The sequence below is a fragment of the Micromys minutus genome, assembly GCF_963924665.1.
Source record: "Micromys minutus genome assembly, chromosome: 9".
NCBI classification, from domain to species: domain Eukaryota; kingdom Metazoa; phylum Chordata; class Mammalia; order Rodentia; family Muridae; genus Micromys; species Micromys minutus.
In genome coordinates this window covers 66,703,674-66,718,866 of record NC_137978.1, presented here as the reverse complement: position 1 = coordinate 66,718,866, position 15,193 = coordinate 66,703,674, and the positions used below count along the sequence as shown (strand labels likewise).

The window sequence follows — 15,193 nt, the reverse complement described above, 5'->3', positions numbered from 1 at the left end:
GCCAGCATTTTACCAGCCTCCAGTGTTCCTGGCTCGTCCTACACACACTGCGTCACCGATGAGCAATCCTGCTGCAGGAGCGCCAGCAGGCAGCTCAGCTCCGGCAGGCCACAGGCCCTCCTTCCAGCCCCATCACGTCCCTTCTCCCGTAGCCTTGCTGTTGGGTTAGTCTGCTCTGGCTCTGTGCTGGGCATTTCATGTGAGCCCCATACTGAGCCACTCTGTACACTCTTGGGCTCCCGCCCTCTGCATGGGGCAGAAGGCTACCACAATCTCCCTAGAGATCTGGCCGGTGACTGCAGGAACCCTTCTCCTGTCTCTTAAGCTCTCTCCTGGCTATCTCAGGAGCAATGTCCCCCCCCCCCCCCATCCACAGCTTTCCTGGCCCTTGCCTGCCCTGCCGGCCAGTCTCTCAAGAATTGCTAGGACTTCCTGCTCCACTAGGTCCAATAAGACCCACACCCCACATGTTCCACTAGCCGAGCACCTGGCATGTGGTTGCTGGCTGTTCTACAAGGTACCTACCATGCCGTGGCTCATAGGTGCTAGAGGAGTGGGGGTGGAGCTGGCTGCCACATCCTCCTGAGTCAGCAGACATGCTGTCTCTTTACCTCTCACTGTGACAAGCAGCCCTCTGACTTGTCAGACAGAAATCCAGACTTGATTTAAGAGGGCCACTGCTGAAAGGTAAGTCCTCACCCCTCAGTTTCCTCTCCTGTGAGACAGGGCTAGTCACAGCACCCGCCTGGGTGTGCCCATGGCATACCATGGCCTGGAAGGCTGGGAGAATGTGACCATTCTGTGAGTGCTCCACTCATTCCAGTGATCCCTACCTAACATGGAACGTCTCCCTGTGTATCGGCTGAGATCTACCTCTGAGGGGCTTGTTCCCCTGACCCTGCCCTCTTGTTCCCCTTGGGTCTTTACTGGGTGAGCTACTCAGAGAGTAGCCATTAGCCATTGAGACATGGGTGCTGTACTCAGGCTCCTTCTCTGGCAACAGGCTCTGGGCATGTGGTCTGCTCTCCTACCTCCTGGCCATCACCTCACAGACGCCCTTACCATGGTGCCCTTAGAGAGAGGCAGGCCTAGAGGCAGCTAAGGCATGTGTGTGACAAAGGCCAGGGCCTGGCTGTGGCAGACCCCAGCCAGTGCTCATCTTACCTGCTGGTGCCTTTTAAAGGTTCCTGGGTGGTGGGTGACACCTCCGGGGGACTCTGGCCACCTTTAGGCCTGTTGTCAGTCTTCTATGGGTCAAGCAGGAGGAGAGAAAAGGTTCAGAGGAGCGCAGCAGTGGTAAAGCAGAACCCTCCTATGGCCTCAGGGCCCACCTCGAGCATGCTGGGCAGGAACAGATAGGGCTGCATCCCAGGTGGAGGGGCTCCGAGGAGGATGTCCACAAACTCAGCACAGCCTTGATCCACTCGCTGACAGGCAGCGGGACAGCAGGGTTCGTGTCTCCTGGCTGATAAAACAAAAAGAGGCCCTGTGAACCCGCGAGCAGAGGGAGAGTTTCACTGTCATCAGGTGAGTGGGCAGGGGGCAAGAAGCAGAGCCTTGCTGGGGACGAACCTTTGTCCTGGGTATTTCTCTGAGCCAGTCCGAGAGAGAAGAGGGTGGACGGGAAAGTGTGGATCTGAGAAGATAGCTGTAGACGTGCAGGGCAGACAGGAGCAGGGAATATGGGTAGGACAGCATAGTGGTGTGGCCAGGTGGTCCCTCCCAAACACATGTGCACACCACAGCCCACTTTCCTGTAGCACCAAGCTCCAGGGTCCTTCCAATGGCCCTTTCCCTGAGGGTTCCTTACTGGGGAAGAGACATAGCCCCCTAAGAGCCAGAGATCTAAGAAGTTGTAGTGGGGAGGTCTGGTTAGAGAAGGAGCCTCAGATTATGAGCTACAGAGGAAGTGGGGTGTTTCATGAAAGACTTATACAGCAAAGGCAGGAAAACAAGGGTAGGCAGACGACAGTTCCTGGGTGGGGTCCTGGAAGAGGGAGTTCAGCATCATTAGGGGTGCTCCAGGACTCTGTCTCTTTAAAGAAAAGGGGTCTTCAGGTAGGACCCCCATGCTCGGGCTGGCTGAGTGCGGGAGCATCTTTCATCTTTCATCTATGTATTAGACAGCGCCCCAGGGCCAGAGACGTTAACGTCCCTTCCCCAGAGTCCAGGTTTGCAAGAGCTGGGCCTCTGAAATATCTCCAAATTACAGGTGGGAGAGTTATTTCTCTCAGAGGTGTATTAATTTTGTCTTATGGTGCATTAATAAAAACCTTTTTCTTATGCAAGGACATTCCTTAGCTAACGTCCTTCCCCGAGGCTCTGTGCCTTGCACCGCTGATGTCCTGGGCAATGACTGGGAACCGCAGTGCTGACAACAACATGGTTTCCAGCTCTCTGCACACTGGAGGACCGTGTGGCCTGTGCTCTGCCACCTCCTTCAGAGCAAGTTCCAGGAGAGCCGGGTTACACAGAGAAACAAACAAACAAAGGAACAACTTTTGGCATTAAGCTGCCAGTTCTGTCTTGTGCCCAGTTAGGGTGACTGCTGGGTAGCCCTGTGGGGACATGCTCTAACAGTATGGCCATGTGATACTTCTATGAGCTGAGTAGGCTACAGACCCAGCAAGGATCTGACTGACAAGCGAATGTATCTGGACCAAGGCTCCGGGGGTCTGCCTCCCTCAGACTAGGTGGTCACTGTGGCTGGCACTTCCAGAGCATCTGTGAAGTGCCCTTTATCTGACCTTGTAGCTGATGACCTCCCTGCTGCCATGTTGTCGCTGGAAACTAGAGGCTCAGACAAGATGAGTGAAAGCCACAATGATACCACGACATTCACATTACTGGTGCTAACCCTGCTGCTTGATGGGAAGGTGACATGCAGCGGTGGGCACCTGCATGTCTAGCTCCTCAGTCTACACGAGGTTGGCACTTGAGGCCATCTGGATGTGTGGCAGACCTCCAGCTACCCCAAGAACAGTCAGTACCTTCTGCACCCAGGCTTCAGGGGGACTCTCACCTGTCCCTCTGTACCCACCCAGGCTTTGGGGAGACTCTCACCTGTCCCTCTGTACCCACCCAAGCTTCAGGGGGACTCTCACCTGTCCCTCTGTACCCACCCAGGCTTTGGGGAGACTATCATCTGTTCTACTCCATCATCACTGGCTACTGGTGAGTGCCACGTTCATTCAGCAGAGCCCCAACTCCTGACTCCCGGGAGAACAGATTCACAGCTTCCTGACAATAGCCACATAGTGCAACCACAAGCACTTGGGCCCCCAGACATAACTCCCGTCCTCCCCCTTGACAGCCAGACGGCCAGGCAGCCTTTCTCCAGCTTCTCACCATTCCGCTCCCTGGGTGACTCTGTAGCCCCATGTTTGAGCCCAGGCTGTGATGGTCCCACCTAAGCTCTGTCTTCTGTCTGCCCTGTAACTCATTTCTCACCCCACCCCACCCCTGGCATAAGACTGGTTCAGACCTCTGTTGGACACTGAGGTGGTTGCCCTGAGCTTCCAACAGCTTTGACTGCATTGGGGGGGAGGGATACAGTTGAAGTTCTAGCTGTGGACACGGACTGGATTCCATTCTCCATGTCTCATGCCCTCAGCGCTGCTGGGGTGCGGGAGGGCAGCCCCCTCTTCCATCCTCTGACTGAGCCTTTCCCCTTTGCACCCTGAGGCTACCCTTTCTTCAGAAAGCCCTCACCAGCTGCCCCTTGTGTCCCCAGGGCTGTTGTTCCTTTCCCATCATGCTACACGGACTGTTGCTGGTAACACCTGGGGATGTTCCTGACCAGTTTTGTCCCAGCTGCCGGGAATCTTGCTGGCCGTGGTGCATCTGACCTCCTGCTCAGTTCACCCTGGGGCAATCACTTCACCTGTGTCCACTCTGTCGGCAAACTCGGTCCTATCAGGCTGAGCTGTAAGAGAGATAAGACTTCGAGAGCCTCCTAAAGGCTTAAGATCTTACTGCCGAGGAGCGATAAGCCACTGCGCTCCTATCAGATAGGGGAACGGTGCTGTCAATAGGAGTGTCTGCCTTCTAGCCACGGACAGCTGCTGGGGGGGTGGGGAGTCAGTCACTTCCAGTGCTTGAAGAGACACCAGGGAGAAGTATTCTAATACTGTTCATTACTCCATCCCATCTCTGCAGCAGGAAACCCCCCTTGGCTGTGGGGGTGGGATGGGGTGGGAGTCTCACTTTCACCAGCTGGGGGCAAGGGCTTTGCAGCAGATACTTTGTAGCTACCAAGTGCTCAGTGCATATTTCTGCTACATTTTTGGAGGCTCTCCTGCCCTGGAGCTACATCTGCTACCTTTCCCAACCAAGGGGCCCAAGGATGGGATTCTTAATCTCTGGGAACCAAACCTAAGGACTGCCAGTGCTGATGGCAATTATGGCTTTATCAGCAAGATAAAGGTTGCTCAGCCACCTCAAGGGAGGGGGGCTCTGGAGTTGGGAAGAGGCTCTGCTAGGGATCAGAGCGGGCAGCCTGACCTCTCTGTGAAGGAAATACCAATTAATTATCTTTTTACAGGCAAACCAATTAGACTCCCTAATCACCTGTGTAGGACACCACGGAGGCAGGAGGCAGAGAAACTGCAGGAATAAATAGGACCGAAAGGACAGGCCTCACCGTGAAACAGCTGCCCTGGGCCCAGGACACGCCAGGAGGAGCACAAGCCCGAGGCTGAAGTATTTTCTTTGTTTAAGTGATTTCAAAAACTCAAATGTTACTAGCCCTGAGGGGGTGGAATAGATTTGCCTGGAGGTGACCAGACACAGTGCATTAGTCTTCAGTGTGCACTCCATTAGCCAAGGAACAGCTCAGGGCCTGGGTAAGTTAGTGGTGGGGCTCCCATCAAAAGGACACCAGGGGCGTTCTGCATGCTTCCAAGGGCCAGGCAGGCAACCTGGGTTTCAACAACTGCCCAGGTGTCCAGGTGAGGGTTTCTGTGCTGTTGGTATGGCTGCCATGATCATCTAGGGATGTTCTTGTTCTTTTGGCCCTGCTGTGGCTGAAGCTAATCTGGAGGGTCTGCCATCTGCCAACAGAGGATCTGCCCCTAGAGCTGTGGGCAGCGGTGCTTGATTTCTATCTGGTCTCTGCACGGGTCTCTCCAGTATCCAGCTCTCCAGCTTTCAGATTCCTTAGTTAGCTTTCCATGGGCCAGCAATCATATGCAGCACCCCAAGACTTCCAAGACCAGAGCATGACGAAGCACTTCTCACATAGCTTGCATACACCTAGGGATCACCCATTGCCCCCCTTACAGAACAGGCCCAGACAGGCAGGGCTGGGTGCCCCACTGCTCTGCAGGTAACCCCGCCTATGGGTTGTTCTTGCTTCCTGTTAGGCTGAGGGATGGTTTGAAATGTCTCTCATAGTCTCTCATGTGCTCAGTTCTTGGTCTCCAGCTGGTGGCACTGTTTTGGGAGGCTGAGGAAACTCTGAAGGGAATCAGGTCACTGGGGCAGAGATGTAAAGGTTATATCAGGTCACTGGGGCAGAGATGTGAAGGTTATATCAGGTCACTGGGGCAGAGATGTGAAGGTTATATCAGGCCTCTAATCTACTCTCAGTGGTTTCTGTCCACCAAGAAGTGAAGAGGGAGTCAGGCATGCTGGATCAGTGGGTCAAGTACTTGCCAAACAAGCCTGAGGACCTAAGTTTGGATCCCCAGTGCACACCTAAAAGCTGTGTACAAAGGCCTCTGGCTCCACCGGCCACCACACACACCAATATAGGTAAAGAAGACCCTCTTCCATTACACGTTCCTACTGCTACGACATTTTGCCTAAGTGCATGGTGCCAAGCGGCCATGGATTGGATGCCGTGTCATCATGACCCCTAAGTAACTACTGCAGGTCATCTGCCTGATAACTGTCTCGGTTTCGGAGGGCCAGTGTCTATGCCTGTGTGCCACGTGGCTCCAGCAGCCTCGATGGAGAATCAGCTGTGTAAATGGATATTTATTGTAGGAAAATACATGCCGGTGTCTAGCTTCACCCCTGCCCTGCCCCCTTCTCCTCACAGGCCAGTTTTTGGTGTGTCTTTTTGAGATTTTTTGTTTATTACTTTATGTGTTATGGTGTTTGCCTACATGTATGCCTGTGCACCGCATGCATGCCTGGTGCTCAAGGGGGATGGGCAGGAGAGGGCCTCTGATTCCCTGGAAGCAGAGTCAGAGATAGTTGTGTGTGTTGGGTATTGAACCTGAGTCCTCTGGAAAAGCAGCCACAGCTCTAAACTGCTGAGCTATTCCTACAGACACTTCTCTCCTGACTGGACAGTTTTGATTTATTCTTTTATCATAAACTTCAGACTGGGTATGGGGGTACATGTCCTTGATCACAGCCCTCAGGAAGTGTAGGTGGGAAGATCGGAAGTTTAGGATTGTCCCTGAATACATAACATGAAGCCAGCCCAGGCTACAAGAAACTCTGCAAAAAACTAAAAAAGGAAAAAAAAAAAAAATCTGGACTGGGAGGTGGCTCAGAGGTTAAGAGCATTGACTGCTCTTCCAGAGGTCCTGAGTTCAAGTCCCAGCAACCACATGGTGACTCACAACCATCTGTGATGGGATCTGATGCCCTCTTCTGGTGTGTCTGAAGACATGGACAGTGTACTCATATACATAAATAAATAGGTCTTAAAAAAAATCCAAATGTTGATCTCTAGAACCCTGGATGGGGTGGTATGTAGCCTGGTGACCATGGCGACTGTCCTCTGTTTTCTGAGCCAGGCTCTTGGAGAGCAGTGATGGCTCTGGGGCCCCAGGCAGATGCAGCATTATGAAGCTCTGTGGAACCATGAGAACCACGAGGTGCCGGGACTTCGCAAAGCACATTCTTACTCCACCCAACACTCATTCACCAGGAGGGGCCCAGAGCAGTCCTCCCTGCTTTCCTGAGGCTTGGCGAGTGGAACTTATCTTTAGCTATGGCCCCGTTTCCCACACTCTGAGTGTTTTACGAGAGCTTGCTTTGGGACCCAGAGTGTGAACAGCAGAGTGACATTTCTGCTTGGAGCCCCAGCCAGCCTTGAACTCGCAACAATCCTACTTTAGCCTCCCATGTGCTGAGGTAAAAGGCATGAGCCCCTGCCTGCCCATGTGACTTTTTTTTTTCTTTTCTTTTTTTTAAGAGCCCACGCTCTGTGCCACGCCTAAGCCTGTTGGAAACTCCTTTGTGAAACTCACAGCCTCAGGCACGCGGCTGCTCCATGCCTGCCTCTGGAGCTCCGTGTCAGAACTGCCTTGGAACAGGGAAGCCAGCGTGCTGCTGCTGGCAAGCTTCCAAGACTTGGGCTAATTCGAGGTTCTTTCTGAGTCTGTTTCTGACAACCCCCACCCCCGCCCACTCCTCGCCTTTAGGAGGCTCTCCCCAGCCAAGCTGTTTGTACACAGCGAAATAGCAAGGCTGGCCACTAGGATGGCCCCGTGGGGATGCTGGAAGGGCCCCAGGCCAGGAGGAGCTGCTACGGGGTTCCCCAGGTGCCTGCTTATGTGGGGTTCCTGATCGCATTTCCTCTGTGGGCAGGCTCTGCTCAGAAGCGACAGCTGCCGGACCGCTGGGGAGCAAGAGCAGAAACACAAACGGCAAAGCCAGCCCAGATACAGGTTTGAGTGCCTACCAAGCCTTTAGCCCTCCTGAAGCTCTGCCCCACCCTAAGTAGCCATAACCTAGACTCTGAAACCCTTATGTCCCTGGGCAGGATGGACACACTCACAGAGGACTGGGGCACCTTCTATGGGCAGAAACTGACCGGAGGGCCCTGGATCAAGGCCACAGGTGAACAGATCACAGGATTAGGAATGGCTGGGATTCTTACTCTGGCCCAACCTCATGCCAGCACACACAGTGTGGGTTGAAAGGCTGGCTGACAAGGGGTCCTGGGAACAGGGGAGTAGCAGGCAAGAGGGGGCTGCTAGGTCATGTTGAGGCTGCCAGTGGTGACTTCTCTCTCACTTCCCTCATTGATGTTCCTGAACTGGGTGTGACAGCACACACCTTAGGAGGCTGAGGCATGGGAATCTCTTGTGGATTGAAGGCCAGCCTGGTCTACATGAGTGAGTTCAGGACAGCCAGGACTTCACAGACCCTGTTTTGGCGTGTTTTTTTTTTTTTTTTTTTTTTTTTTTTTTTTGACACAGGGTTTCTCTGTGTAGCTCTGCCTGTCCTGGAACTCGCTCCATTAACCAGGGTGGCTTTGAACTCAGAGACAACTGCCTCTGCCACAGGAGTGTTGGGATTAAAGGTGTGCACCACCACCACCTGGCTCATAGATGCTGTTTAAAGAAAAAGGAAACACACAACAAAACTGTCCTCAAGGCTGATGAGAATTCAGGCAACCTTGCAACTCATTTGGTGGGAGGTCTTTAGAATGGCCCAGAGTCATAGGAGATGATGATCTTAGCCCCTAGGATCACCTGAGACAGCAGGCATGAGACCTTAAGGCCTGGGGCAGTAGGGAGCTAGTGTTCCCATGGAGACAGAGCCTGGTCTGGAGATCTGCTTGTCCCTGCTGCCTCTACCAAGGTCCTCCACGGAGCAGACCATACTTCCTCTCTCTCTCTCTCTTTCTCTGCTCCGGAATGGTTTCTGTGTTTAGCACCGTCAGCGGAGGGTGACATCGGAGTGGGAAGAGCCCACCAGAGCAGTAACAGTACATGTGACCATCTACCATTTATACTTCTAGTGTGCTGGGACCTCCTGAGAAGGCCACTGTCCCATGCCATCTGCCTTGACTTGCTGCCCTGGGAGGCCCATACTATGGTAGAACATGTCACCACCTCCTTTCTAGTAGTAGTGGGAAGGCCTCCTGATTCTCAGAGCTAGGGGGACTCAGATGTCCAGCTCAGAATAGAACAGTGGGGCTGAAGGTGGGGGGATGGGTAGGCTCCTTTAAGGCTGCTAGGGCTACTCATCTTTCGCCCCGCTGTGGACCACGGCTACAGAGGCCAGCAGGGTTCCTCATACTTGGGAGGATGGGCTGACTGCAAGGGCTGCAGGCTCCATCTTGACATCAAGGTGCTGCTCAAACCAGTCCAGCAACTGCAAACTCTCTTAGGAAATTGCAGGTAGGAGGGGAAGAAGGCCTTTTCTTTCTTCAGTTATAAAAGCTATTGGGGACCCAGGGGTGTGGCTCAGTGGTATTTGTGTGCTGGTATTTGTGTGCTGTATCAAGGCCCTGGTTTCCATCCCTAGTACAGCAAAAGTCCATCAAGATAAAAAGTCTCAGTTCTACAGACAGCTGTAGACACAGCAGATATCAGGGCCTGTCATTTCCCGAAGGCTTCCCGGCCAGTGTCTTTGTCCACTGCAACTCACAAGGCACCTGTCCATGACAGGAGCTCAAGGCCAAAGACCGTGGCCTTTTCCTGACCGCTGTGACCCTGGGACTTATGAAAGTTCCAGGCTACACCCTCTGGGGAAAGTCTCTCTGTCTGTCTTAGGGCCTGCTATAGTTAGAAGCAGACTGTGAGCTTTTTGCAAAGTGGCCTTGTGTCTGCTCCCATCCTGGGGTGGGACGGACCTTCTGTGAAATCACTAAGGGTCCACGCTGGGGCTTGGTTACAGTGACAGCTTCCAGGTCCCAGTGGGCACTATCTCTTCCCCTTGGCCGGGTTTTATGGGGCTACAAGGCCACATAAAATGTCACATGGCATTAGCCTTACTTGACGTCCCAGACATGCTTCTTTGAGATTCAGGGACACATTACTCTGTGGCCTCTAATTCAGGGTCACTCTTCATCCAAATGCCCAGTTGTCTGAGGCTGGCCTGTGGTGCCTGCCCCATGTGGCTGAAGCACCCACCTCTGACAGACATTCTTATTGGTTCGTCTCCCAGGCAGCTCTGTGGGGCTTCACCTCTACACTCAGGTTCTCAAGAAGGCAGTGTGTGGACTTCCAGCACCAGGTGCTATGCCTCCTCTCTACTGCTGGGGGTGGGGGCTGCTCCCAGGCCCAGCTGTTTGTACATAGGTCCTCATTATTAAGACTTAATAATTTTAGGATTGATTTGCTCAGGACAGAAAGAGAAGGGAAAAAAAAAAAAAAAAAAAAACCAAGAGAGAACCTCAGGGGTTGGCGAGCTATTTCAGCAGGTAGAGAGGCTTTCTGTTAAGCCTGCCCTGAGTTTGATCTCTGGAACCACAGAGTGGAAGGAAAAAAAATGACTTGGGATAGTTGGGCTCTGACTTCCACGTATATGCTATGGCATGAACAAGTCCTTTTCCCATAAATAAAGACAAAAATAGAAGTAAGCCTTTTTTTATATGTGAAAAGAAAGAACCTGAGAGAATTAAGAGAAGCCCTAAGGGAGGGAGGCAGTGAGAGAGAGATTCATCTTTACTCAAGAGAAAAAAACAGAACACAGTTACGCTGAAGGGACAGCTGAGTGTGTGTGGGGGCGTCCTCCTCCTCCACCCTGCTTGCATGTCAAACTGCAGGCTGAACTTGCTCAGGGTTAACATGTGGTGACTCCGCACACCCCACAAGCCCTCTGCATGTCTGCACTGACTGACATCTGAGCAAACTTCCACTCTGATCGCTGCCTTGGTCTGGGAAGCAATACATCTTTTCATGCTATATTTTTCTGGGACTTTTCCTCTATATAACAGTTTGTTACAAAAGAATTTATAGTACAAACTTCACTTTAGAAATATGGCTCTCACAGGCTATTCCACCGTAATTAACCACAGACAATTAATATTAAGATGCAGTATCACCCTACGAGGCGATGAAAATTTCCAGAAATTCTCGGCTAAACATTCTGCCGCTTTATTGGCGAGACTGAACTAGCGGCAAAGGGCACCTTGGGTTTTAGAATTGTCGCACAGTAACAGTTGGTTCTTCATAGATCAAATCCAGTGAGCACTCAAAATCATTCATTCAACACTCTAAAAAGAGAGACCATTCAGGCCAATCGGAAACATGCAACGGGATGGTTTTGTGCCAGAGAGAGAGAGAGAGAGAGAGAGAGAGAGAGAGAGAGAGAGAGAGAGAGAGAGAAAGGAGAGATCTGACCTTCTCTTACTGCAGTGGCTCTTCTAGGTTCCCAAAGCTAATTTGCAAGGATTGTCTGAGCCACAGGGCTGAGAGCCCACCTCGTCCACCCTGCAATCAGCAGCCCGCACCCACGGCGTCCACCCGCAATCATCCGCACCTGCCGCATGAGTCAATGGGCCCAAATTGCGGGGCGCGGCAGACACCCCACCGAGAACAAGAAACACAAAGGGCTCTGCGCTTCAAGCTGTGGGTGGGAATTACAAAAGGTTAAGAGACTAAATATAAAAAGCCCTTTGAATATAAAATCAATGTGCTTTGTTGCTAAAATCTGGGTGCTGTAATTTATCCAAAATAGGACTTGCAATATCTGGCAATAATCCACGCCTAGGAATTGTCGGTTCTGCTCATCGAAATGCAAATAGTCTACTGGAAACTTAAAAACAATTAAAACAACTGAAATATTTCATACCAACAGAATAACGAAATACCACATTTTGCAATTACCTATTACTGACATCAGGGCTCCCGGTGCAGAGTGTATTGTCTCTCTTCCTTTTATTATTTGTGAAAGTAAGAACACAAGTTTTTACAGGGTTTGTTTCCTGAATTGTCTGGAATCTCAGACCAAGGAGACCCTGAGTCCCAGTAGGAGGCACATTGGGCCAAGGCTAGGGAGGCCTGGCAGGAGGGGCAGCATCTAGAGTAGCCTCAGTGACCTGGTGGCTGGCACATGCTTAGCAAACCTCAACAAGTCTACCTACAGGTGTGGGCAGAGGGTCGGGTCTGACTCTAATCTCCTGTGGGGAGCAGGCTCTCTAGGGCATCAGAAGCCTCCATGCAGGGACAATGCCTCCTGAAGCCCCTTCTGCCAGCCATGTCCAGTCCCCTCTCACTAGGCCACTGTGCCACATGCAAGCCCGTTATCTTTCAGTCCAGAGAGACTGAGGATGGGTTGGGGGCGCCACTTGTCTGCAGATGGGTGGGGCTGCTTCTGCCTTGGAGATGGGACTTCATTTACCAGTGCCTGTTGGCCTCAGGCTTTGGGAACACACTGAAATGCTGGTAAGTGCTTTAAAGTGTGCGCCACCTCCTGCTCTGCTTTGATTTTAGGTCTGACTCATGTGTGCGCCATATTTCTCCTGCAGTCTCCTTCCCTCCTCCTCCTCAGGGTAGCCTGACCTCTAGGCTGGTTTGCTCTGAAGAGAAGCCCCGCGGCACCCAAAGGTGCGTTGAGAAACAGCAGGCTGGGTGAACACACTGTCCTCTAGGGGATACACAGTGGGAGTGGGCTGGGTGGCTTGTCCCCCTTGCTCTCACATGAATGACCCTGAGCAGAGGCTGGTGGTCAACCTGGACAACTCCTGCAATGTGAAGTCACCTGAGGTCGTTGTGGCCCTTTCTGTATTCCCTGCTGGTCTGGCAGAGCAGCTGCCTGGCCTGCTCGCCGCCAGTGCTGTTATAGCTGTAGCCCCATTATCTCAGCCCAGTGGTCTGCGGTGTTAGGGGCTGGGCTGTAGGGCTTGGGAGTCACGATGGGACAGCCTTGTTCCTGATACATGGCCGTATATTCTCCTTACTGCTTAATAAGATTTACAATGATGTCAGAAGCTTCTAGGATCATGCCAGGATGGAGCAGAATAAAAGAGAGTAGTGGGGGCTCTGCGGCTGGCAACGGACCTGCCCCCACCCCTGGCTGCTCTATGAGGAGGAAGCAAACACCAGTGGAGTGGAAGTTACTAGTATGTCGTTGGGTAAGAGCAGCCATATCTCATCCTGAGCACTTATCCAGCTTACAGTGAAGCCGTATTTGTCAGGAACACAGGTTACCCCATACATCTGCCCATCAGATGGATCGTGGAGGGAAGGAGCAGAATGAGAACTATCCTTGTCTCTGGCTGTGCTTGGTGCCTAGGATATGAGAGACACACGCACTATGTGTCTAGTGGTGTCTTATGTGCCCAGAACAGAAGCATCACTTAAGGCATCTCAGCAGGAACAAGAACCATGCAGATCCTTGTCCTCTTCATCTCAGGCCTTCTGCTGAGTTAACGTCTGCTGACTGAGCCCTGTGGGCTCATGTCTCTGCCTTGTTCCTTAGTGACTTGTCTAGGTGGCTAGTGAGACAACCAAATACACAGTCAGGACATCCCACCCACAGAGCCTTGTGGTACCTGGCTCCTTCCAGTCCAGCATAGGAAGCAGCTCTAAGCCATTGCTGCAGAGCTGTCCCTCATTCCTTCACTGCATTCAGGACCACAGGGCCTGAGGTGGCCTCACAGGCCCTTGGCAAGCATCTGCCTAGAAGAGAGAGTCTTGGCACCGAGAACCCAGAGAGAGAGAGGGACCATGCCAGGGACAAGAGCAAGATAATCAGTTTCTGTGTGTTTGTTAGTTTTAGGTACTGAAGTCCACTCTAAGGACACAGTCCCTGGTTCACTTTCCCCTTACACAATAAGACTGCTTTGGCTGGAGTTTCTAGGTACAGCTTGGAACTTCTGAGTAGGGCTTGCCTTCTAGCTCCTTGTCACAGGTTGCGGCATGCCTCTTTGGATGCCTCCTTCCTGCCACCTCAGAGAGGGGCTCTAGGAGCAGCCCCAGATGTGGGAGAAGCCTGCGCTAGGTCCCTGGGAGCACAGGTTCTGCTCTAAGCTGGGACATTCAGGCTTCCCGACCACAAGGGCACTCATCACGAGGGTGGAGGGTTGTTCTTTCAGACCTTGCTCTTGCCCAGGCCAACTAAACTTCTGGAGTGACTTAAAGGCTTTGCAGAATGCCTAGGGAGGAGACACAAATGGTTAGAGGGCTCCTCTGCTCTCCAAAGAGCTCAAGGACAGAGTTGGAAACTGGAGGTGCTACATGGGGACCTTGAAAGTACCACTGGTTCACCAGGGACAGAACAGTCAGGGTGTCTTTGTCACTGGGTACAAGGCAGACTAACAGGAGAGAAAGGACAGCTTTGGATGTTACGTCGATAGCAGGAAAACTAGCTTAACTGGAAATTACAAGTACAATGAACCTGTCTAAATGCACCACAGAAAAGAAGGGTGAGCCTGAAGGATGGAGCCAGAGGGATGTGTTCTTTGTTGTCAACACTGTCCAGGGGACAGAACTGCCTCTCCTGGGCTCTTGCTATTCCTCTTGACTTGGGCCTGCCAGAGATGGTGACAGAAAATGGGAGGAGCTGTAAGGAGCGTGGCCCCTGCCGGGTGCTGGAGCCCTGGGGACTGACAGACTCCTAGAGAAGGCTTGGAATTCCCTTGCTTGGAAAACAGCTCAGCTCCCAGTGGGTCAGAGGGCCTGAAACTTCTGACCACGAGTCACCTGGTGGACCCCTCACCCTGCCTGTTGTGACAGATGGGTGGACAGAGCAAAGTGCAGAGATGTACCCATTCCATGAGACTCTTGGGCAAGAAAGTTTTAAGAAAGGTGGAAATAGGTAGGAAAGCCGTTTTGGACCTTTGGTCTGCCACCTTGGTTCAGTCTGGATGTAAGTGGGTCTACCTCACCTAGCCCTCCTACACATGGTGGGGGGCCTAATTTTAGAGAATAAGCAGAGTCCAGTTAGGAAAACAGGAAGACCCATGCTCTTTGTGACTTTCGGGGGTGCCTGAGACCCCAAGGTGACAAACACCTCACAGGTCTCACACTGAACTTGGGCTTGGCTCCTATGTTAACCCTGAGTGTGCTGGGGCCCCGGGGTCCTGTATCCTTGGGTGGCTTCTTCTTAGATTGTCCTATGGTAACATCACACAGACTCTGAGCCACACTGCGGAGCTGCCTGCAGGAGACAGGGCAGGCAATTTTCAGCAGCACAGAGTGAGCTCTGAATTTTGGGGCCTGGTTTTCATTGAGACAGCAGTACTTGGCTCTGACAATCTCCCAGAGCAGAAGGCATGGCGCCCAGTGAGTATTTTTATGCAGAAATATGAGAACTATTCTGCCAATGCAGCATGAAATTGCTCCTGTGACTGAGGTGGAGACAGACGGAGGGGGAGATGGACCAAGCTGCCTCCTGGGGTTTACTGGATCTGCCGGGCCCCCAAGTCAGATCAGCATGGCTTCCGTTCATGGGTATACAGAGTCTGCTTGGTCTCTGGAGCCTGTAGCTTGCTCAGAAGGAAAGAATATGAACCCCTAACCCAGCCTTTGTGTTTCCATGGTAGGATCTGCAGCCT

At 52.4% G+C, this 15,193-nt stretch overlaps 1 protein-coding gene across 1 annotated transcript in view; it reads right to left on the bottom strand.

The window, feature by feature from the left end:
- Nucleotides 1–1,177: 1,177 nt before the first annotated feature.
- MORN1 (MORN repeat containing 1) overlaps nucleotides 1,178–15,193 on the bottom strand; it is a gene marked incomplete at both ends in the record, with an annotated part of 39,157 nt that continues 25,141 nt past the window's right edge. The window contains 2 exons of the mRNA XM_080920966.1: nucleotides 1,178–1,247; nucleotides 1,332–1,461. Coding sequence (XP_080777092.1) covers nucleotides 1,178–1,247; nucleotides 1,332–1,461 — 200 coding nt within the window. The remainder of the gene's footprint in view (nucleotides 1,248–1,331; nucleotides 1,462–15,193) is intronic.